Genomic DNA, 27,337 nt, shown 5'->3' with positions numbered 1-27,337 from the left:
GCCAGATGCCATTCTTACAATTGTTTAATATAAATTCTTATTGAATCATCAACTTATGGATTAATTTTAGTATTATTAATAAAATGAAATATATATTTATAAATTTTTAATTTTTTTTTTAATTATTGAGAATAATTACACTGAATACAGATTCTTTTCTTTTCGAAGGACCAGATAAAATTATTATTAAATTAGGCTAATTCAGATCTTTAAATAGAGGTCGAACAAAATGTTTTGGTTGTAATTTAGTATTTGCGTTCATTTAAATATGTTGGCTGATTGAAGAAAACGTATCGAATAAGGTTTTCCCTATAACTAATTTAGTTATAATATAATTTTATTGCTTCAATGTAGAAAAAATTAAGTATAGTAAGTATTTTATTTGTGGAGCTGCGCGAACAATTATATCAGTCATCAGTAAGAAAAAATTAGTGGTGTACAAGTGTTAATTTCTGTAGTTTTAAAACTATCATAAATCATATATATTTGTGTCACTATTTGGTTTTGATCGCAACATTTTACAAAAGCTACTACAGTAATATTCTACGCCTTAAGCATAATTTAATATGAAAGTAATTATGGCGTCCCGCTCATAAATATTCAGAAAGTAGAAATAATAAAAATTTCTTTCCACGCAAATTTAATTTAACCCTATAGAGATGAAATTAAGCACAGATACTAATACAGATTAATAAAAAAAATCTTTGCAGTCTATAATATAGTGTATTATTATTATCGAACTTATAAATAAACTATATGTAAATATGATAATTATATATAGGTATATGTACATATCAACTTAACATATAAATGGATGTATATATAATAATGAAAAATACATTATCTGTATTTGAAAACTGATGGAAAAACTTTGCGACGTAAAATGGTTTGATATATCCAAACAATTTGATAGTCATCAAACGCAGGCCAAATAAATTGATTCTCAGAAAGTTTAAGTTGCCCAAGAAATAGAGGATCATTTTGGTAAATTAAATTCGCAACAAATAATTATTTTTTCTAAAAGTAAACGATAGCAGTCGATCAATTCGCATCATTTATAATCAAGAAGGTTTAAGATTTATATCTCGATCCTTACGAAATCAGAAGTCGTTTGACCACAATATCTTAACTAAAGCTCAGCTTTTTTTGTAATTGGAATAAATTCTTTCAATGTCAAATTTTGTGCGCTTTATATTTATATAACAATGTATGTCAGAGTTATTTTTGAGAGCCAAATAATTGGTCATTTGACTTTTCCTTTATTTGAAAACTAACAGTTCATTTAACTTTCGAATAATTTCGAGGCATCCTGTCCCGTCTGATAAATCATATCAAAACCGAGTTTAAGAAAACGTGACAAAAATGACCTTGTGTCACCCATCGTTAGAGTAGGATAAATTGCTAAAAGGACATTATGCAGACATGAAAAAGATGAGCAAATAAAACCGTGCATTAATATCTACTTAGCAATAAATCTTTTCGACGGAGCCAGCCAAAAAGATATTGCGATTCTGTCAGCGAACTTACGAAAAATGGCTTAAATATCACCCACGCGATGAATGCGTGAATAAAACACATGTTCATTACCTCACATCGATGTTATTTATTGATCAGGTGGGATGAAAATTTTGATATTGATACGTAATTTGTATTTTATGGTACATAGACAAGGTAATGATGTTACTGCTCGTCAGGCACAAATTTTATCAACCGTTTAGAGAGCTATTAAATTATTTATATGCAATCTAGTACAAAACTGATGAAGCACATCCTAATCACTTTGTAAAGCATCAAAAGCTACTATCATACTTCTTAAAAGCTTTTAAAGTGATTATTATAGTTTTAAATTATAGCTAATTCAATATTTAGTTATATAATCATTACCAAGAGTCAAATATTTTAAATTTTGTGGTAATTGTTATATTGACTTCTGAGACATTCATAATGACAAAATTTGTTCAAACGCCAACACAATTATATTTTTTGCGATTAAGAATATAATAGTTTAAATATAAAATTTTGTGTTGCAATTGGTATTCTTGTCACTATATCCTCATTAATTAAAGAATCTTATGAAATCTTTTAATTATTTACACAATCCTGCTTCACTCAAAACTAAATCCAGAAAGTATACATATGTTACCGTATAATAATATATGTATAATAGAATAAATAGCATAATAGCAATAAAAAATATATAAGAAAAATAAATATTCCAAGTTGATTTTTCCAAAAAACAAAAAAAATCTAATATCTACATAAGCATTAACCAAACATCCGATATTTCTTAAGGTAGTTTGATGTAAATCAAATTAGTAAAAATACTTAATTTGTTAATGACAAAATTAAAAATTATAATATGAAAATAAATATAAACCATCAAATATTTTTCATGATTGGTATTCGAAACTAAAAAATTTATCGAAAATCTAATTTTTAGAATTATACGACTTTTAATTTTAGAAATTAATACAATAAAGCAAAGTGACAACAATTAATATAATAATAAAATTATTACTTATATTTAATATCTCGACTTCAGTAAACATATCCAAAAAAAATATATATTTCAACTTTAATTAATTTAGACAGTGAATTATGATCGTCGAAAAGTTTTTTAATTTATTCCGTTTTTTTTTTAAAAAAAACTTCAAAATTACTCTCGAAAGCTGAAAATTTTTGTTTAACTAACTCTTTGTAATTGAATCACTAGAAATTAAGCGCTTTTGATATTCCATTCCATCATTTCAGTCGTATGACTTATTTTTCAATATAATCTAATTTAATTGCTATTTAGTGAAAAAGTTGAGTTGCAATAAAAATTTATCATCGATTGTAATAATAAAAAAAATTATCAGGACTTTGTTCATAAAATTTTACAATTGTAAATGTAATAATTTTGTTATATAAATATTATTCAGTATCAATAAACCCTGTTCCTGGAAATATATGAGATTTGTCAGGAAATCTGTTTAATATTTATTATGTATAAAAATATCATTTTCATACTAACTTGGTGGGATTAATCAAATAACTATAAATGAATTATTACAGTCTATGAAAGGCCCATAATGTGCACATGGTTAATATTATTATATCATTAATTTTTTAACTATTATATTTAAGTATTATTTAATAATACGTGATTCAGTAATAATAAAAAACGGGTAGCAAATTTGTTCAGATTTCTATTGTAAATTAATAATGAACCAATATTTTTAATTATGAAGTAAACTTCTCTGAACTATACATACTATGCATTTAGCAAACTTATCATTATCCTAAAAATAATTATTAATTCATATAGATAACATATAAAATTTTAATTGTAATTGATGAATGTTTGTGTCATTTTTTAAAAAGAGAAGTATTTACCAGAGAATCCGACTTGCCAATCTTAGGTTTGAAACCGACATTAGAAAAAGTATGTACGTGTGAGTCTTATCACTGTGAGTATGAGTGAGTCAGTCATTAGAAAGATTTCCAATATATATAAAAAATATTTTCTTATTAGAAAAATATAAAATTACTTCATTTAGTAAACCAGCAATATACTATAATATAGGTCTGAATCGAGCGCGTTTAAGCAACTCATTTTAGTACCATTAAAGAACCACTTATTATTTTCCTAGTATATATATATATATATATATATATATATATTTCATATAAATATGAAAAGCTGTTCCCTCTGGAAGAGCGTTTATTCATACGTTAATACTTGCTTGGGTTCTGAAAGGAGCCGAGAAGACCGCTGTGATAAATATATTGTGATTTTATTATGTTTACCCACGGCTATAAGGGAGATGTCGCATTTTCTAGTGGATGCCTTTTATGAACGACATTTGTCAAAACATTTTCCGGTTTTATAGATGCTCACATCTTGATTCATAATAAAATATATGTTTGAAAAGCTCTATGATTTTAAAGATTTCATTATCATATATATCGTTGCCTTTAAAAAAGTTAAACATTAAGCTTATTTCAGCAAATAGAAGCAATTATCATAATGAATGGAAAGTAACATTTTTTATTATTTACCTTTAATGAACATTAAATACCAGATTGACTGCAGAGTAGGGCAAGGCACAAAGACCCACTTTGACTTTTAATAAATATAATGTGTAAACCAAATGCACTACAGCACATAATATAACAGTTATCAAACAAATAACTATCAAACTATTTTCAGTAAAATTCCCAGTTAATTCCTAATTGAAGAAATATATTTTCTTTTCTAATATTTGTCATCTGTCTTTTTTAACCCCATATGCATATACAATGCCTTATTTTTAATTTTGAAGGAATATTTTAATTTATCAACTAATTCAAAATATTTTTTTTTTTTATTTTATTTTTTACAAGTTTATGACCTATATATTAACCTTGATCTGATATTTTGACGGAAATATTCATAAACATAGTTGTGATAACTATGAATCTAATTTATCTCGTGTAGAATTTTTTTTGACTCTATTTATTACTTTCTTATTGTTTACATATTTGCCAATGTAAAGGTTCAATTGGTCCATTTTACCCCACCCTTTTATACAAGATTTAGAAAAAATGTTGAATCTAACTCAAAAGTGCAAAAATACTTCTTATAATACAATTAGATAATGTATACTTAAAAGCTATATGCAGATATCATAAACTAAATAAAAGAAATCAAAATCAAAAAACTACCAGCAAAACAAAACACTTTTGTTATGAATATTGATTATACATATTTTGCATTCAACTTCAAAATAGTATCGTTAAGAAATTCTATACATTACTTGTTTTTGAGATATTAATGCTGGACTTTTTTACCCGCGTGCCTTTAAGCCCCGCCCTGCCCTGACAATCACTGTAAACAAAAAGTTGTAAAATAATTTGCTGGTTATCTATTATATTATATATTTATTAATTAATTTTGATCGTAAAGTTATTTCAAACTAAAAAACATAAAAAAATAAATAATAAAAATAATATTTAGTGTTATTATTTTAAAAGAAATAATGAAATTGATGAACTATTGTTGTTGATAGCATGAAGGGTTTTTACTGGAGAAAGATTGGATGTGCTACTAATAGCGCCCTTTGATCTAAATAATTGAAATGATCATCAATTCATTTTTTGTAATTTTCATTAATTTTATCTCTTCGAATTCAGTCGTTGTATTGCAGTCCAAATTAATTAATCAGATTGTGACCAAATTAATTAATCTGGATATGTCGGTAGCTATAAGATCTATCTTCGAATTTTATTTCACTAAATAAAATATATGAATAAAAAATAAATACACAAAAGCGTTGTATATTTCTTCTCAATTCCACTACAGAATATTATTCAAAATATGAATATTAATGAGTTTTGTAGACATTACTACTATAATACTTTATAGTAATATAATAATTCTTGCATATTTTTACTATATAATTCTTGTATATTTATATGCTATAAATATGCAAGTATACTATACTATAATAATTCTTGTATATTTATAAAAAATCTATCAATTGCACCCCCTTCCGCAATTTGTCCCTAACAAAAAAAAGTTCACATTTATGAATGAAAAGCTTTCCCTGACCTTGACAAACTCAAATACATTTATCGCATTTCAAAATTCATTATTATCTTTGAGATCCAGAAAATAATAATCCTCAACACGCAAAATCCACGCTTTGTGTGATGAAAAACGAATTTTCTGGGGCGATAAAACGTTATCTACATTTCAAAAACAGAAAAGAAATTCATGATACAGCAGGCAGAAAAAACACCAACTTCTCTTTATCACAAAACGATTTTTCTGTCTTATTACAAAAGCGGAATTTTCCGGAGTTTTTATATCTAATCACGAGAAAACTCATTATAACGTCCGTTTGTTTTTTTCACAGCAGAAAAATATCTTCTCACATACAAAGCGAAAATTATTCGAGCGCTAATTCTTAAAGAGAATAAAAAATAATAATGCAATAGAAAGTAACCGTCATTTTGAAAGTAATTATAAAATTCATTAACTTGTACATGGAGGCTCATTTTATATACATCTTAGAGATATTTTTTTAATATTAATAAGAAAGTAAATTAGAATGATTAATTCACACTGATTTATACTTATTTTACTAGGGTGAGTAGGAGAACATTAACAATATATATATTTAAATATCAAAAAATATTTAATAATATATTATTGATTACATTCTATGATTATTTATAGTTTTTGTCTTTATTCTTTATTCTCATATCGCATTTCTAATATTAAGTGGCATTTGATATGTACATTCATAAGCTATTTCACAAGCATTTTGGAGAACCTAAGAAAAATCTATTATATTTTTACAGGGAGTTTTGGGTATATTTGTTTAGAAATTTCTGAATATTATATTCAAATTTGTAAATAATCAGAAGCCAAAAATAAATATTTTATATATATTATATATTTTATATATTATGTATAGCAGTGCATTTTTTAGTAGTTCTTTTCTCCTTAATTTAGGTGTACCATAATTCGATGATAAAAATGTTTTTTTATCAGACTATTTTATTGGCACAGAATTTTATTACTATACAGGTTGTTCAAAACTTCTAAAAGTCTGTATCAGATTGAAAGCCGAAGTTTGAAAAGTAACAGACAGAAAAATGTACTATAAAAATAAATAAAAAGAGAGTGCACGCAAGCCAAAGAAGACATAATAAGATAATAATATAAATAATAAAAATGATATTTATTATTATTATCATTATTGTAAAAAAATCACAAACATAAACTATTGTTGTTAATAGCATAATTGGGGAGGATTACTTTTTGGGAAGAATTGGAGGTGCTACTAATACAATCCTCTGCTCTAAGTAATGGAAATAATCATCAATTCGTTTTTTTACAATTTTCTTTAATCTTTTGGCCAAGCACTAATAATTATAATAAATTCACATCTATCAAGCAAGTTTGTTTATTTGAATCTAAAATAATAATACTAATAACTGAATGCAAATTTGAGATAATGTGTTTAGAAGACTAGGCTATGCATTGGCTAGTTCGTTGTAAAAAAATACGAGGTTGTTCAAAAGTACCCGGAATTTTCGCTTTTTCAAAAAAATATTTATTTATTCGTCTACATTAATGTGGTCCCCTTCAAAGTAGTCCCCCCCAGATATAATACACTTATGCCAGCGTTTTTTCCAATTTTCGAAGCACCCTTGATATTCACTTTTTGATATGTCCTTGAGCACTCTCAGCGATTTTCTTCAATCGAGGAAAACCGCCGTCCTTTCATGGGTCTCTTCAACTTTGGGAATAGGAAAAAGTCACACGGAGCCCATATCTGGTGAATTTTTGCACTTTGCAACACTTTATTTCATTTTTTACGCAAAATTTAATACAAATTCTTTGACTTTTCAATTCTTCCATTGTAAAAATCGCCGAGCACAGAAAAACACGTCGAACCTTAGCGACTACCACAGACAAAGTAAACAGTGAATATAGCTGAAAATTTCATCATACTTTAGGGGCATGTATACCAACACAATAAAAAAAAAAATTTGACAATCAGACACTCCGGACCCGCGAAATTTAATTATTAGTAATTCCGGGTACTTTTTGAACACACCTCGTATATAGATCATAAAAATCTATTGTTTCATTGTTTATAAAAAATCTATTCAGACTAAAACCTACCACTAGTTATTAAATAAAATACTCAAAGAATAAAACTAAATTATAGAAAGAAGTACGAATATGTTGCTCAACTTTGAACTTAGGAGGCGGCGTTCAGGGTTGAGGTTTTTAGGGAAGGTTTGAAATAAAATCACGAAATATCACGAGGGGGAGGGAGGGATATAGTAAGATATCACGTGTGTTTATTTTTTAACTATTTCTTTTTAAAGTTCAAACATTTTCAAAAAAATTCAAAAATAATAGTTTTTTCACGTAACTTAAAATACTCGTGATGTTTGGTGGGATGGGGGGATGGTTAATTTTAAATATCACCATGTATCACCAAGATGGAGGGGGTGTCCAAAAATCCTTAAAAACTCGCTCACGTGATTAATGGACGCCCCCTATAAGTGTTAAAAATTGTAGTATACATTTACATATATAATAAAACAACATTTTAAAGAAAACTGTTTCTATATCTGTCTTTAAAACATTTGTAAGCTTATTAATTTCGCCTTGTAAGCATTCAAATTAAACTCACATTTAAATTATTCAAACTTGTTTCATGCATTACAGTGAATAGAATGCGTACGCTCCATTCATATTTTAACATCAAATAATAATTACGCTACACTGAGTGAAGTAATAATTAAATTTAATTAATACCGAGGAATGAAATGAAATTACTGAAATACACAATAGTCGAGCAAATATCTCGTAGATCTGCATGATAACCTGGGCGCCGTGAAAGATTCAACGATATAATATAATATGAAGTACTACGTTTAGCAGGTCCGAGGCGATGTTGAAAGGAACTTCTCTCAAAGGGTCGCTTGAACATACCACGCGTGAATGCACCGATGTTCGGCGACTAGAAATATATTAGCCTTGAATTTTATCGATAAAATTCCACGTAAATAACCTTTGAGTAGGTGGGTGTGAGCACACTATCACAACTTATTTATAACGATTCAATATAAGTTTGAAAATATGATGGTTTAGGAAAAATTTGAACGCACTTATAGAAAATGATAGTATGGAAGTAGGTAAGTGCTACTTTACAAACCATGTAGAAAAAGAAGAAACAAGTCGTACATATATTTTTTATATTTACTTATTAATTAGACATATAGAATAAACTCTAAGGTCCATTAATCACATGAGGCTTAAAGGGAGAAAGGGGGTTAAAAATACATCACAAAATATTACTTTGGAGAAGGAGGTCTAGTAAGATATCACTGAATTAAAAAAAAAATTAATTCAAATTTTTTTTATTTTTTTATGTACTGAAAATACACGTAATGTTTGATGGAGGGCTCCAAAAATCCTTAGAAATCGATCACATGATTATTAGAAGGCCCCTAAGGTAAACTAAAGAATGAAAAAAATATACTTGCTTATGATGCAATTTTTGTAATGTATGCAATCTATGTTTCCTTGGGCAAATTACTAGAACTTTTCGTTTAATACACAAATTTTGTTGCATTTTTGGATTTTTAGGAAATAAAAATACACGTAATGTTTGGTGGGCGGAGTTCAAAAATCGTTAGAAATCAATCACATGATTAATGGTAGGTTCCTTATGTGAACTAATAAATGAATAAAATATTACACTTGCTTATGATGCAATTATTGGAAAGTATGCAATGTATGTTTTCTTGAGGAAATTACTAAAATCCCTCTTTTAATACACAAATTTAAAAAATTTGTTTCATTTTAAAAAATTAGAAATATTCCAAAAAAATTGTGTTATTTAAAAAAAAACAAATAATTATTAATAATTAATAGTAACAAAAATCAATTGATTTAGTAAAAAAATACTAAATAAGAAGAATTTGAATTGATATTATTAAAAATAATATGGACTATAATATTGTGAAAAACGGAAAAGCAGAATGTTTAATTAAAAATATTTTACTTTATATTCAATTTTCTCTCAATATTTGTACTTCACTAATTAAGTGATTTTATTCTGCTATTTCTAGCATGAATTTTCTTAGCTGATTGTATATAGTTCAATTATCATTTTAAAGTTGCTCATTTAGTTCGTAATTATTTTAGGGCTGCTTGATAATATCACGATAAACAATGTACGAACAAAAAAAAATTATATAATATAAATGTATAATAAAAATAAATATATAAAAAATAAATGTATAGCGGGCATTACTGCCGTAGGGCAGGTCCGTAAGCTGAGTTAATCTCCAACTCCATTCAGAGAAGAATAATATGAATTGCCCTTTCGCACCTTAGTGCACGAAATGAGCTATTTTCAATTCAAAGCATATTTTTTATTTTGATTGATATTTTCAAGTAAAAATGGACATTGCTGAATAATGTCAGGTCGCCCAGAGCGGGGTTCGAACTCGCAACCCCGTCCAAACGATTTCCATGAGCTAATTAATCATGGCGCACCCATATATATAAAAATATATATATATATATATATATATATATATATGTATGTGTGTGTATTTGTGTATATATGTGATATAAATCCACCTGGTGAAAAATAATCTTAAAGTGTATACTTAAATTCACAATAAGATTTATGTCCCGGCAATGAATCGCCGTAGTGGCGCAGGATATAAATTCAATGCTAGTGCAAGACTGCATTATTGTTCTCTATTTTATTGATGAACACCAGAAATGGAGAATAAACACACTAAAGAAATTTTCCTAGATGAAAATATGAGAAATGTATATTATAATAAATATAGAACTTGATTTATTAAAATATATTATATATACTATGGTAAGGTGACCATATGTTTTTAGTTCAAAGCCGGGACGATAACTAGTTGATATATGATATAATTTTGCATTACAAATTATATTTTAGGATATAATAAAAATGGTTTATAAAAGTTCTTTTGAAATAATTAAAAAATCATAAAATTACCGACACCGAGTACCGAGTACAATTGATCAAATATTTTTTATTTATTATTTATTCGCTTTCAAACCTTCTGTAAAACTTTGTACAATTTTCTTCATGATTAGCTTGAAAAATAGCTAAGAATAATATAAAGAATTAAATGAATTTGTAATATTTGCACAGCAGTTCACAACAAACTACTGACAAAGTGACTGCGCATATATTTGTTCAGAAAAATGTAATATTGCACACTCGAAACCTTCACAATAGTGAGAATAGAACCTTTATTAAATTGTGGAAATGATTATTCCAAGAATTCTGCTTATACATATATACATATATATATATATATATATATATATACACGGTACTCCCAGAACTCAACGTCAAGCCGAAACGGGTTGATAGGATTTATATCATGTAAAAATTATAAAAAAATTGTCCAATGTATTCTGTTGTTTATTCTCTTCATGTATTTTTTCTAATTTTCAGAGGCCCGTACGTGCAAGTTTTTTATCGGTTTTATGTTCCGAAGGGAGCTGGAAATGCCTCCTGCTGACGGCGCTGATAGCAGGTTGCGCCAGTGCAGTGTTATGGTGCAGGCTGAGCCAACTGGAAAGACTCGTTATAGATTTTTCTGCGTAAGTAGCTTAATAGTTTATATAATATAACTAGCTGTAAGTGGAATTCTGTCTTAAGGCAATTAAGGCATCGTGCCGTAAGGCAAATTGCTGGAACTTCCCGTACCAAAAATTATTATTTTTTTAAAAACGATTAACATTTTTGAAAAAAAAAATACTTTGAAAAAATAAGATTTTTGAGAAACTATAAATTGGACAAAAAATTACTTTTTTTTGAAAAAAAAATTTTTTTTTTTAAAAAAATTTTTTTAATTTTTTTTTTTGAAAAATTTTTTTTTCTTTATTTTGACATATTGTGGAAGATCTGAACTTTTTTTCAAAGCAATCGTACTGCTTTAACTGCATAGGGACAAAATATAAAGCGCGTAAGCGCCGCGTCGCTGTCTAACGCATAAGCATTGGTACGGAACCCATAGGAATGTCAACAAAATGTATACTTATTGTTAAAATCTCTGTAAAATATCTCATAATTTAATGTGCATATGTCTAATGATCATTTTTGACCGCCAAATGGCTCATTTTTTTACTTTTTCCTTCATATCTCCGAAACCGCTAGACCTACCTTCATGAAAATTTTATCGATTCTTCATCTTGTCAATACAAGTGAAATGTTTTTTGAATTATTCAAATCGGACGCTCCGTTCTCTTAAAAACTGAGTTACCGTTTTCGGCACTTTTTGCCCCGTATCTTCGGAACGGCTAGACCTGCCTTCGCCAAGAACTAATCAGCACGTCTCCTTATCAATACGAATCGAATGTTTTTTGAATTATTCAAATCGGTTGATCAGTGTTCCCGAAATCGTCGACGAAAATTTGTATCCGCACATACATACACACACGTACATACATACACACACACATACACACACACATACACACACACATACACACACACACACACACACACACACATACATCCATTTTTTCTAAGGTATGCCAAAATATTCAGAAACCTCTGAAACGTAAAGATATATAAAAATTTTCATTTTCGATTTTTTTGCGATTACTATAACTTGCCCTACGGGAAGTTAAAAAGTATGATAATAGTATTGTTAGCTACGTACTTTGTTCAACTATTCGTCACTCATTAATAGATAAAAAAATTGGATTTTCAATGTACAATATAATATACACAAATCGCTGCATTAACGAGAGCAAGTTGAAAGTTGTTGAGGGAAAAGCTTGAAAGCTTTTCAAATAATGTTTTTTATATAATCAATTTTGATAATAAAATAATCATATGTGATAGAGATGTTCTTAATCACATTTATCAACAAAGGTGTTAGAAAATTAACTTCCTATCTGAGCTTGATTCTCACTACAAACAAGAAAAATAAAACTGTTAGCACTTAAATTGCAAAGATCCATTTGAAGTAAAATATCTTCTATTTTATATTTCACTCTCTGTAAAAAGACGGAATTCGCAACACGGAAATGCAGCTCCTAGCACTTTGCACGGACTGCAATTCGCCTAGAGGTGTTTTCCAAATCAGCAAAAATATATAACAAGTACGAACTAACCACCATATAAAATGTTTTATAGCATTGAACTCATCTATTGAAAGCTTCATTAATGATAAATGTTCATCTAAATAAAAGCTCGTTTTATATGAGAGCAGAACTCCAAATTAACAAATTCAATAATATCAGTATATGGTATGATTGTGCATATAATTAGCTTTTAATGGCCCTAAAATAATGTATTCAAATAATGAATAATTATAAATATTGGAAATTTAATAGTCAATGTTGTTATTGATAAACTATGAAACAAACTCAATATTCTTTTGTAATAATGATGAAATTGAAATTAATCGTTAATGTACACATTTGAACAATGAATTTGAAACGAATAATCAAATAAAAATATTATTGTAAAACGAATTAAAATTCATTTCAGTATTATTACGATTCAAAAATGGCATTCGTTTCATTTCTCAATTAAAACGAATTTAATAGGTTTTGAAGTTATTTTAAATTAATCGTCCATTATTTTAATGAAAGCAAATATAATGAAGTCACATAAAAATATTGAATTAGAATAATAAGGATGTATATTGTAATGTATAATTTAACGTGCTTATAAATCAATGCATATTTGGTTTTTGTTTTAAACATATGTTTGTTTTAAACATATTTTCTCGATTATTATTTTATCAATTTTAGTTTTATTACTTTAAATTTTAATAAACAAAATTATTATAGCAAACATATCATATCAAAAATTGATTGATATATAGCTACTTTGGATCTTTTCAATTTCAACTTTTATATTTAGATTTGTAATACTTCATCCGGGAACATAAATATGATAATTTGATTACTTAATATAATACTCGAATTTATTTCAGATATCCGATTCAACGAACTCACAGGGCACCTGCTTGCGAAGATGCATTTTTATATGTTCCCTTAGGTTTCCTTGGATTACTTTATCTGGTTTATTTAGTAGAATGTTATCATTGCTCTACGAGATTAAGGTAAATAATTATATACATCATAAGAATTTACTAAAAATTAAATAGATTCATTATGAACTCCAATATATTTTTTTAATTTTCAGATTAGCAAGAGCCATAGATGCTGAAGCAGTACGCAGGCGGATTAGTTTAATGAGAACAGCTGAACCAGTAGTATGGTAAATAATAAATTATAAAGAAAGGAAACTGAAACTTTATTATTTAACTTAAATACAAGTTAAGAGTGGGATCAATATAAGTGGTAGACAAAATAGTTCTAATAATAAGGTGATCATACTTTTTTAAGTCAAAACCGGGACGGCAGATATTACTTTTAGAAAAACTCGGGCACAAGGTAGAAATCCGAGACTGTCCCGTCCAAACCGGGAAGTATGGACACTTTGTGAGGGTTTGTGAGAAAACCGATTTATTGCGTGAATATATATATATATATAAAATAATGCAAACAAACTCCAATAATGATTAAAGGGTATACGATTCACAATTTGACCAAATCATAATGGATCATACATGTATTTAAGGATTTAATCTAGTTTAGGATAATGCAATATATCCTGAAAATAAACCAACTTAAATTTTACTTTACACATTACCGTAGCTTATAATCACGAAAAGTTAATCACTTTAGTATTTTGGGCCTATTTTAAAAATATAACTCCAAAATTTATTTCAGTCAGTCTGATGTCGAGCAGTAGTAACACTTGAAAAGTGTTACAATTTCAAAGTGAAAACAGTTTTTCCCCGGCACTGCTTCATTAATGAAATTCCATCACTATTAAAGAATTTGTAATAATAAAATTCATCAAATAGAAATGGCTCAACTGTATGGGTTGTATCTATGAAAGCCGACATAGTTTGTTAAGTATATGATTACAGCAGCTTATAGACCCCTTAAGGGGGTATTCTAGAGTAGAAATTCAAAAAAATCGATTTTTTTATTACATATTTTCAAAGTTTAACTATATAAGAAAATGACTCGGTCTCCATACTGGTTTGGCTTCACGCAAAACTTTAAATACGTTTTTATCATAACAGACTTTTTCAGTACACGATTTCTCGAGTTCTAATCGACCGATGAAATGTGCAGAGAGTCTTGTTTATCCTATTTATAGCCCGAACTAGAATTATCCCCAAATTCCAATTTTTGCTATTTTTAAACAAATCGAGAAACTCAAAAAAACAGTGAAAAAAACACTTCTTCAAACAGTGGCCAATTTGTAAAAAAGAAATATTTTTACTCATCGCTAGTTTGGGCGATTGCGACATCATTGTAAATTAATAATCTTTTTATTTTTTGCATTTCCGATGGCTAGGAGGACTGAAATCATGTCAAGACCGAGGTGCCAATTTTTTGAGACCACCCACTTCATCAGCTGCCACTTTTTACAATTTTCAACTTTTTTATTTTTTAATTTTTGTTTTGTGTTTTAATAATATTAATAAACAAGTGGTAAAAAAATGGATAGTAAAAACGTTCATTGCTTTCTTTTACGACACTTTAAAAATGACCTAAAATTCATCGCTAGAATACCCCCTTATGGGAGGAACCTGCTTTAGAGGCTTAAAAAAATCGTTTTTTTTTCATTGCAACAATGTCGTCCAAAACTACCCAAAAATATATATATATATAAACTCTAAAAAAAACTAAAATATAAAAACTTAAAAAAAGTTATAATTAACTCACTATTTAAACAATCTAAAGTGAAATTTTGTATCAAAAAACAAACAAAAAAATAGTGAATTTCTCATTTTCATGGATTTTTAGGTTCAACTAGAATCTATAGTAATAAAAATATAGATTTTTTTTTATGTTTTTATTTCAAATGGAAATTGTGACCTGCATCTTTCCCGCCAAATGACACTTGCACGCTCGTGGCGCATCGGCAAAATGCTTATACCCGACATATTATGTCATATATTTTAATAAAAAAAATTGAGAAGAATGTTGAAATATGTAACAATAAAATCTGATAGTTTCATTTCAATTAAATAATTATTTCCTTCTCTAAAAATTCCCCAAAAAAGCGATTTTTTGCTCAAAAGCAGGCTCTCCTTAACCTTAAAACCCTGTTCAATAACAAATAAGAAAAACAGTAGACAATTATGTAATAGTGATATGACTCATTTGACCTATTTCAGAATAATAAGATCAAATACACGTATAGCATCTAGATAAATCTCAATTCGTCAAACAACTTCATTCTTCCTGTTTTCTCCAGGTGGAAAGCTATTTGTTACCATTACGTCCGTCGCAAACGACACATAACGCGCTACAGGAACGGCGACGCTTACACCTCAACCCAAATTTACTACGAGAGAGTGGACTCTCACAGCGCGAGCGCCACTTTTAGCCACGCTTATTGCGGATACCAGGTAGCTATTGAAAATATTTATCATCTAAATTTAATAATTATCATCAATTAAAAAATTAAAGAAAATAATAAAAAGGCCTAATAAAAAACTGCCGCAGCTTCATAGTCCAATCATTATAACAAGTTAACCTCGGAATTCGAGATAGCCAGCTGTAAGTCTGTAAATACTTTGTAAATACACCCTAAAAACCTACATAGGTAAAGTGTACGTATCATATGTAGGTTTTGAGATAACTTTTAGACTGTATTTACAGAGTATTTTACAGACTTATAGCTGGGTATCTCGAATTCCGAGGTGAACTTACTATAATGCAGTCATTATGAAGCTGCGGCAGTTTTTTATTAGGCCTTTTTATTATTTTCTTTATTTTTTTAATTAATGATAATTATTAAATTTAGATGACTGGACTATCAAATTAGAATCAAACTAGCAAAATTTACAATTTTTGATTCGCGGTAGAGGAATTTTAGTCAAAATTTCTATAATAATCCTAGTTTAAAATCAAAATTTCTTAGTAATTAAAAGTTTTTTATTTGAAGATTCTATAATTGTGGATAAGATGCTGGATCTTAGATTGGAAATAAGATCTACAAGAAGGTTCGTGATAAGATCTTTATACTTATTAAAATTTGATGTATTTGATTCTAGTTTGACTTTTACAGATCACATATCTAATATGTGATCAGCAAGGCGCAAAAATCATTAGGAATAATATTAAGAAACTGCAAAAAATTTGAATCTAATCTGTCACTAATTAGCATATACTATGCAATTGTACGTTCAAAGCTGAAGTATGGATCGATCATTTGGTATCCTAACCATAGCAATAATTCATATGCGATAGAGAAGTTTCAAAGAAAATTTCTAAAATATCTATACTTCAAAACGCACAAAATTTATCCTGAACGTGGTTTCGACCACAATATTTTACTTAATACATTCTGCGTATCATCTCTTGCTACACGTCGTTTCACTGATAGTATTTTGTTCCTGTATAAACTATGTAATAATGCCATAGATTGTCTAGAAATTCTAGACCAACTATCCTTTAACGTTCCTAGACTCTCATCCCGAACACAAATGGTTTTCAAATAACCTACTCCTAAGACTAATGCTTTATTAAACTCATCTATAGTGCTAATGTCCTCTAATTTCAACTCAATTAATAAAGATATCGATATTCACAATACTTCAGTAAAACAATTAATTACCAGCTGTACAAGTTAATCTTGATATTTTGTCAAGAATATGTTATTTCCATCATATATAATTTAGTTTTACCGTTAAGATTTTTTTTAAGAGCTTTTTATTTTGTGTTATGTATTGTTATGTTATGAATTATATTATGTTATGTGTTGTTATATCATATATTAGTATATTTGTATTATTATAATATGTATATTAAAATTGTATTTTTAAGTCCTCCTGGAGCTACTCTGTGGGCTATATGATAAATAAATAAATAAATAAATAAATAAAATAAAATAAATAAAAATTATATCGATCTCGATGTTTCTAAAAATTCTTATCGTTTTATTTTTGTTCTGCTAATAAATTTCTTACCAGTCAACTATAACTTTTTTAGGTAGTTGATAATTATTAGAATTAAATCATATTAGATTGACAATTTATTCTCAATTAAGAAATTTCCATCATTTACTATCGGGGATTTTTTTACTTACTATAATCTAAATCTAATAAATTGACCAAAAAAGCTCTACAATCGTCGTATAATAACTAAATATAATTCGAAAAAACTGAAATTAAATGTTATATAAAAATCGCATTAAATTTATAAGCAAATTTTGAATTTGTTTTCTTCAAATAACTATGTATTGTATTATAACAAATTGTATTTTTCCATTTTATTTCAGGATGTTTCCAAAAATTTGATATTGGATGCGTCAAGTGATCCAATAATAAAATTTAGATTCAGCAAAGGATTTGCATTTTCAAACATTGAAGCAGCTTCAGGTAAAATCTCAATTTGATAAGCATAATTTATGCATTTTGTCAATATTTCTACATAAAAGATTGTCAAACAATCTTCTCAACAATGATCCGCCACCGTTGAAATTGCTATTTAGAGGCAGTTTTATCCAAAATGTTTTTATCCAATCTTACATAATTTTCTCAAAACTCTGTTGATTTTCAAATCCGGTATTAAAAATTCGCTCATTAGAAAGAAAAGTGATGTTGATAATGAAAATAAAATATTGTGAAAAAAACTGTGTGCTTTAAACTAATGCCAAGAAATTGCATTGCCATTAGGTATCGATAATATATAAATCATTAAAAAACATATTTCTTGAATAAATATTGATCTTTTCCCAGAATTTGAAGAACAAAGATCTCGATTTTTCTCAGAGCATTCGCATTTTGATGACTACATGGAAATGCGCGAGGGTTTAGACTTGGCTGGCGCCGGATTGGCATTCAGGGAACATTTGGTCGCAAGAAGAGATTCGAAAAAATCACCATGGTAATCATAAAATATACAGAAGTTTATACGGTTGTATAAAACTTGTCCCAGTACAAATAATTGCATGCAAAATCAGGTATTTATTAAAAACTATAAAAATTATTACTTACAGGTATTGCACGACACCAGCTTATTGGATTTTATCATTTCTGCTCCTTTCTTGGCCTTTGAGAATTCTAGTCGAATGCCGGACCTCCAGAGTTCGATACGATGTGACCAAAGTTTTTGGAACCAATTATGTCATAGGCACTAATAATTCTGAAGAAGCAGGTGAGACAGACCTGAAACAAAAAATGCACTTATTATATTATGAACCTTGGTCAAAAATGAATAATTAAATACACAGATATTGTTTAAGAATGAGTCATAATCCAATCAAAACAACAAGTAAAAATTGAACTTTTTGCTCAATTCTTATTCTTTAATAATGATATTGATGTACTTTATGTCTAATTCGGAATTAGTTTTGTGTGAAGATTGTTCAAGGCATCAGTTATCAATAGAATGTTTTTTTCATAATTATTAAAATTATAATATTCATCGATATTCTCCCGTTCGTATATTGATTACTTTATTCATTGAATATTTATATTTATGTATATTTCATAATTAAATATTTTATTTCTGGAGCAGAACCAACGCACAGAGCAAGTAACGACAGCCTTATTAGTGGATCAACATTGCAAATTGTTAACGAAGAACCATATTACGAGGCTACACCCTCCCAAACAAGTCCGAACGATGCGATTTTGTTGGCCAGCGGCCTCCATGCTATCGTTCCACCTATTGAAAGGATTCAGCAAAGTATTTGGCATTATTTATAATTTTTTTTATTCTACCATTCTTATATTTATTTGTCAGCAATAAAATGCATGAGGTGGTAAAGAAAATTAAATAAATGGTGGCCAAATTAAAAAGTCCAAAAATATCAACTGTTTCTAGCACAACATAAAGCAGTACACAAACAAATATTATCAAAATTCAAGTTATAAAGTTTACAATTTAAATATCAATATTGTTTTAATTTTTTTTCAGATAACACTTCCTTCTCCCCACAAGATGAGTACCAAGTAAGAAGACCACCGCCTAATCTGAATCCAATAACTTATAGTAATACTACTGATAGTTTACAAATTTACGAAAATTGTGCTCTGGTGCCTTCTTATTCCGAAGCATTACTGATGACACCGAATGGTGATGTCGTAAATCGTTTAGAATCTTCTAGAAGAAATAGTTCAGAGAGTAGAAGAGGGATAGCTATTATGAGTTCTATTATCAATACTAGAAGAAAAACGAATGAGGTAAACGTTACGTTATTCTGTTGAAATATTTCAGAGTTCCTAATAAATGCATATCTCAACTCGAAACTGTTAGTACACTATTCGAGATTATAACGAGTTACTTTCAATTTATTCTGAATACATATTATAATTAAATGGAAAATAATATTCGCCAGGCTCCTGACGAATCAGTCCAGAGCAGTTGGTCAAACTATAGTCTTCGCACTAGAAACAATAATAGTATATCTAGGGTGAAAAACCAAAATAGAAGATCGTGGAATGGAATCGCACACGTTAGACCAGTACATCACGGGTACAGCACATAAATAATGTAACTATAATGATATCAGTTCAATCTTAAAATAAATTTATCATTGATTTTTCAGTGGGTCGGTATTGTATTATGCCAGTCCTCTGCTTCCACACTGTCCTGATGATCCTTTCGGAGGGGCAGGTAAGAAATATAAAGATAATTAATTAAAAAATCCTCGAAATTTATGCATCGACATTCAACAAACCAATCTATTTTTATACTACTACTTTAAGGAGTAGATATAACAAAACAGCTCATACAACTCATGATGTTTAGGAATAAATATATGCAAAGTCAGCAAAACGTTTAAATTCAATAGACCAAATGTCTTCCTTACTTGATTCATCTTCACATTATAAAATTTTTCGATGCCCGATATGCACGAAATATATGCATACTTTTCAGAATTAACTTCCCGTAGGGTAGTTATAGTAAGGGGACGAAAATCGAAAATGGAAATTTTTGCATTTCTCGACGTTTTGAAGGTTTCTGAACATTTTGGCATACCTCAGAAAAAATGGAGGTGTGTGTTTGTGTTTTTCATCCACGTTTTCGGGCGCACGGATCAACCGATTTGAATGGTTTAAAAATCATTCGATCCCTATTGATAGGGGAATGTGCTGATTAGTTTTTGGCAAAGGCAGGTCCAGCCGTTACGGAGATACGGAGCAAAGAGTGAAAAAAATACAAATCCGAAACACTAGTTTTTGAGACAACGGAGTATCGGATTTGAATGATCTAAAAAACATTCAATTTGTAATGATTGGGAGAAGAGGTGATTGGTTTTTGGCAAAGACAGGTCCCGCCATTTCGAACATACAGAGCTAAATGTGCAAAAAATGATCTAAAAAACTTTCTGCTTGTATTGACAAAATTGCTTTTGAGGATGAAAAATTATTACATCCTTTTTTCCATAAAATATTTTTGTAATTTTTGATTAAAAATTCAAAAAAATACCCAGGCTAAGCACAGTCTAAGCGCCACTATGTTTACCAAATGTTTACCAAATTGTTTTTAAGTGCGTTTAGACTGTTTATAGTAGCACAATATAAGTGAAAACGTCGCACATAATTATTTGCAAATGCAATTTAGACTGTGACTATACGGGAGCACTTTTTCAATTTTGTGTAACTATTTTTGGGCAATTATTTTTTTTTTTAATTGAATTCGAAATGAAATGACGATTGTTAATGTTCTGGAGATAAATTGATTTATGATTTACATTTGATTTGCTCAGATATAACAAGATAGCAAAAATAATAAAACTTACAGTATTTGTAATAATATGTTTGAAAACTCAAAATTTCTTGAATATTTCATTACGGTACGGGAAGTTCCAGCAATTTGCCTTAAGGCACGATGCCATGCGCCCCACTGGTTTTATTTATTGGGCTGGCTTTAAAAATAGCAAGCAAATATATTATTTAAATAATGAATTATCTTTCACACTCAGTTTTTTTTTTTTAAGTATTATGATTATTAGATGCTTTTAAAAAGAAGAATAATTATTGATTTTGAATTAGATGTTGAAATAATACTATAGATACTGCAATGCAAAGAGATGTATGATTTTTGATAAAATATATTTTACCAAAAACCTTACTTCTCTTCGCAGTATTTATAGTATTTTTTCAACATCTAATTCAAAATCAATAATTATTGATAATATACTTTCTGAAAGCATCTAATGATTATTTATGAAATTCTGAAAAAAATTAAAAATAACATTAACCACATATTAAAAAGCAAAGATTATTTTGAAAATTTTTATTTTAAGATATTTCGATATTACTTTGTAATTATCAGTAACGTGTACGCATATGATTGATACTTTTATGTATATTAATTAACATAATTATCTAAATATGTTAAATTTAATAATTATATGTACTTAGTTAGGATGCAACTTGCTTCCACACCACCCATGAGGTGAAGTTGCTCGGCGCGTTTTTTTAATGTGGTGTCGCCACAGAAATAGATACTTCTATTCATATTTACGTTTCTAACATTTCAGATGGAAATGGATATAGTGTAAATACTACAAGTATCGATTTGTGCAGCCCTAATCCACTTAAACTAACTTACAAACTAATTATACCTAACTGACCCGAATATAACGCGAAAAGAACCGCCGCGAAATTACCTAATGTACCCAAAAAATTCGGTTATTCAAAATGAAAGAACCTCTCGTCGTAAAGAAAAAAAAATCAATATAAATGTGTACTTTAGTATTTTAGCGGTGATTGTAAATTAATAAAAAAAAAAAGCATTTACATAATGTACCCCCCAGATCCACCATGTAAACACTTGGAAAAAAACTTCATAGGTTCCCAGCCTATGAAGATTAAGGACAAATCATTTCGTGATTTGTAATTATTAATTAATTAATGTAAAGAAAATCGCGAAAAATGTAAGAAAGGTTCTTTCATGACGCCACCCTTTTGAGCTCAGAATAAAAGCACGCAAACAATCCCAAAAACGTACGACCGAAGATTTTAATGTCAAAACGCCCCCTAACCTGATATTAACTAAATACATCTATAATACAATAATATAACTAAGTATACAATAATAATAGAAAGTCTTATCTCACAGTTAATTTTCCTTTCGATTATGTCATATCTTCCAATTCAGTTGTAGGCGTGTAGTCGTGCTAGTTGGTTTTGAGTATATCATTTTCTGGCAATCTCGTGTAAGACCTAAAAAGAGGTAAACATAAAATTTCATTACATTTATTCGTATGGGTCGTAGAAGTAATTTTTGGTACCCACTTGTACATATCTTTTAATTCGGTAGCGGTTTTTGGTGGTACCTGTATATCTTGATAAGATATTCAATACAATGTCTTTTTGGAAAGACATCTGAAACGAGAAAAAAAAGACAAATGCCCCTAATAGGGACGAACTTACAAACGGGGCCCCGGTTATATTAATAGAAGAATATATGGTTATAACTAAGGTCTAATTAACAGTAATACGATAAAAACCTCTACATATGCATATCCTCCTGGCAGTTATTTGGATGTCCTGGTGCGTTGTGGTGCGAAAAGAAATTAATTCTGTAACCCTGAAATAAAAAGTGGTTAAAATAATATAAAGAAAAAAAATAGATACATATTACTTAGCAGTATGCCAATAATTTTAGTGTCTTGGTACATCAATTAGTCTGACTAATTTTCTCCTATGGGTTGTGGAAGTAGTTCTTGGTACTCACTTGGACATATCTTTCTATTCGGTAGAGGTTTTTTGGTAGTACCTATATGCTTGGTAAGCAATTTTCTTGGAAATTGCTCTGAAACGAGATAAAAAAAAACACAAGTGCCCCTAAAAATAGGGACAAACATACAAACGGGGCCCCGGTAACAAAAATAAAAAAATATATACTTATATCTAAGGTCTAATTACTTAATATCAACTTATGAATACGAGAAACCTGTACATATCCATATTGAAGTGAACTGAAAGGGTTAAGGGTACTCTATAGATACCGTTTTATTAAAAGTCAGATTGAGGGCGCTTAGTTAAACCCTTTACATTGGCAAATGCAATGCTAAAATGTACCAAATAGTAGTCATTGCACCTCAAAAAGGATACCTTCAACCTTTTTAATCTACCACAACCTCCTGGCGTTTATCTGGCAGTCCTGGTACTTGCCGTCGCGGTGAGAAATTAACTCTCTGCAACCCTGAAACGTAAAGTGGCTTGAGAACATGTAATACATGATGAATTATAAATACTGCCTGCTCGTAATCATTCCAGTGCTCTGGTGCATCATATCGGTACACATCTTCAGTTCGTTGCTGTAGTATTTAACCTTCTGGTATCTTTAGTTGAGGCCCATTTACACTAAAATAAATGTTAATTTTGTATTTTTTTACATAATTTATGGTTTTGTATCATCATACCTTTTTTCTTTTAACTTCGAAATACAATACGTCTTCAACATTTCTCCGTTTAGGAGACTTATTGTGCAATCACAAAAATTAAAATTATTTAATTAAAATATGTCCATTGCATTACAGCAGAAAAACCAGTCAAAATAAAAACAAGTAATTTATTTAACAAAGTTTTTAGATTTTTAGACGAGTTATTTACATCCATGCTACTAAAAAATAATTCCAAAAAATTAAACATTGTACATTATACGTACATATAATTCTAATTATAAATTAAAGTGTATGGGGTTGCGATGATTCTGGGAAAAACATCGCAAGGATCCATACACCGAATGAAAAAATTAATATATCTAATTAATTTATTAACGAAACACGAATTACTAGAACCTGCCGTGGGGGGTAGGCGACAGGAACACATTTAAGGGCGGAAATCGTTTTAAACGATATTAAAATTACGAACAAAACCTCGCACGAACAAAAAAAAATTAAAATGTGGATGCAAATAACTCAAAATTATAATTAAAAAAATATATATAAAAAATAAAAATTGTAAATGTGATTGAATAACAAAATTGATGCACAATAAATCCCCAAATCAATCCGCCACTGCGCAAAACACTGTATGAAATCTGAAACAAAAACATTAGAAAATAAACAAAACAAATGTAGTCAATTGTAAATATTTGAAACATAAGATTTATATTAAAATTTTATGTTGACGGAATACTATTGTATGTATTCTAAACCGTACGATCATTAAATGGTAAATAAATCACGGTTGCATTAAATTATTTATGTTAACTCAAAGGCTAAAATTAAATATTTTCACAACAATAAACACTAAAGCGACTTTTTAACAAAAATATATTGAATCTAATTCAAATGTAACGTAAATCGTTTAATATAGAAGAGGCGAATATTTACTTCAATTTATTTACATTCTTACAGTCAATCGAATCAAGTCAAATCGAATCAATCAAAACTCAAATTCCATGACACGTATTTGAAACTAAATGCACAAAGAAATTATTACATAATACGTATTATTTTTATAAGACTTACCAACCACCGTAGTGTGCACCAAGCGAGTTCCAAATCCAGAATGATTTTTGTGGGAAATTCACACCTCTTATATTGGGGTCAGAAAGGGACAAAACTATGATTTGTTACCAGATGATACTAAAATTCAAAAATTGTTATCTAATTGAATAGTTTCGGGTTCAGAACCATAGAGGGTGCAATACGAAAAGTTTGTACCTCAGTCACAATCAGTAGCGTCGGAAGCAAATTTTTGATGTGTGGGCTTGTTTTTTTTTTCGATACACAGACAGTGGCTTCGTTTTTTTTAGAAACACATACTAGGGCATATCATTTTTTGGGATTGATCACCCATCAAAATTCATGGGTAGGCTCAAGCCCACACAGCCCACACGGTTCCGACGCCACTGGTCACAATTAAACCTTCGTGGCGAGATTATCGAGATTATTTTATAGTTTTTATAGTTCTGTTTGATTTATATATTTGATTTCATTGTGAAGTATTATTTGTATTACTTTGTTTTTATTTGTATTTGCGTCTCATTAATTTGTGCGTTTTTATATATAATTATAAAATAAAATTAAAAGTATTTTGGTTATATATATATATATATATATATATATATATATATATATATATTAATAGAATTTTGTGATATGAGTGGAACGAATATTAAATGTTAAATATGAAGTTACTGCTAAATATGAATTAAATATGAAATACTGGTAATGGTGTACTGTGTTGCATTGTAAGAGAATGTTGGTGCTTTTGTTTTAAAAATTAAATATAATTTATATTAAAATATTGAATAATGTGTCAATATAATTTTTTACTGTTTTAAAATTACACTGAAGATGAGTCTACCTTGGTCTCGAAATTTCTGTAATTTGAAAATTCTATCGTAACACACGTGATCGCCTTTGTAGCGATCCTTTCTTATTCAATCAATACGATCAATACAATCCACTAGTAGTGCATGGCATCGTGCTTTAAGCAAATTTCTGGAACTTCTCGTATTTTGAAACATAAAGATATGCAAAAATTTTCATTTTCGTTTTTTTTGCGATTACTATAACTTACCCTACGGAAAGTTAATAATAATATATAATATCAGTATTTGTGTGATTTTATTAAATGGTTTTATGCGATTTTAATTTTGCACGATTGTTTTTTTCGATTTATTTTTTTGTGGTATATGAATCTTACGGGGTATTCTAGTATAGGAATTTAAACAAATAGTTCTTTTTAACAACCCGTAGGGTAAGTTATGTAATCGTCCAAAAATCGAAATTGAAAGATAAAGAGCAAAAAGTGCAGAAAATAAAAATCGAGTTCTTGAGAGAACGGATCCGATTTGAATGATCTAAAAAACATTCAATTAGTAATAATTGGGAGAAGTATTTATTAGTTTTTGACAAAGGCAGGCCCAGCCATTTCGGAGATACAGAGCTAAATGTGCAAAAAATGGCAGTTTTTGAGAGAACCAAGCGTCCGATTTAAATGATTCAAAAAACTTTCTGCTTGTTTTAACAAAATAATTGATTTTGGAAAAAAATGTTTCAAAATTTTTTTGTTCAATTTTTTTTTCAAAAAACTTTTTTTGTATATCGAAAATAATTCAGATTTTATTTTTATTTTGACTAAAGATCTAATATACTTTGAACAAATAATTTCAACTTTGCGATTCAGTTTATATAATTCTTATAAATATTAGACAATGTTACAATTTTATAATAATCTATTTAAAAACATTCAATATTCCTCGAACATTTTGTTACGATACGGAAAGTTCCAGCTATTTGCCTTAAGGCACGATGCCATACACCCCACTAGTATAACTTTATGATGCTCATTTATATACACCCGCAAATTACTTGTTATCACACCATATATGAAAACGCTGTTGATATGTTCAATATATTTTCCTTCATTTGCTTCAAATTTTAAGAATATCATCTATCATAGGGCACCCGTTCTACTTAACTTCAGAAGCACTTTTCAAGGCTTTTTTTTTATTAAATCTTATCATTCACTTTTATTAAAAATTATCATATATAACATTTCTATTCTTTGCTCTCCAATACAATTCTATACACCTGTCCGTTAATTTAAAAAAATTAACATAGTATAGGTACTTCGTATCCACAATAATTTATTAATGTGTTAAAAGTTTTTATAATTTGTGTATTTTTTAGAATCGGTAATGGTGCCAGAAGAACCGCCACCAAGTTACGAAGAAGCGCTTTTATTTCCACGACTGAGAGCGTTGGCGCGCTCCGCCACAACACGTGAGGGTCTCTTTCTTAATTCTGGCCCT

At 28.7% G+C, this 27,337-nt stretch overlaps 1 protein-coding gene across 1 annotated transcript; it reads left to right on the top strand.

The window, feature by feature from the left end:
- Positions 1–11,009: 11,009 nt before the first annotated feature.
- LOC113374344 (transmembrane protein 151B-like) lies at positions 11,010–27,308 on the top strand (the record flags this gene model as incomplete). The annotated part of the gene is made up of 12 exons (XM_026614444.1): positions 11,010–11,158; positions 13,510–13,638; positions 13,722–13,796; positions 15,858–16,011; positions 17,886–17,985; positions 18,346–18,493; positions 18,606–18,763; positions 19,127–19,297; positions 19,529–19,794; positions 19,950–20,086; positions 20,160–20,227; positions 27,216–27,308. Coding segments are annotated over 12 exons (1,648 nt in total), but the record flags the coding sequence as incomplete, so codon positions are not given.
- Between the last annotated feature and the right edge of the window lie 29 nt (positions 27,309–27,337).

Source organism: Ctenocephalides felis, unplaced genomic scaffold (genome assembly GCF_003426905.1).
Source record: "Ctenocephalides felis isolate EL2017-DRISC unplaced genomic scaffold, ASM342690v1 CF-g0.4_SCAFFOLD_01722, whole genome shotgun sequence".
NCBI lineage: Eukaryota > Metazoa > Arthropoda > Insecta > Siphonaptera > Pulicidae > Ctenocephalides > Ctenocephalides felis.
Note: the sequence above shows the minus strand (reverse complement) of the source record. Positions and strands in the feature narration are given on the sequence as shown.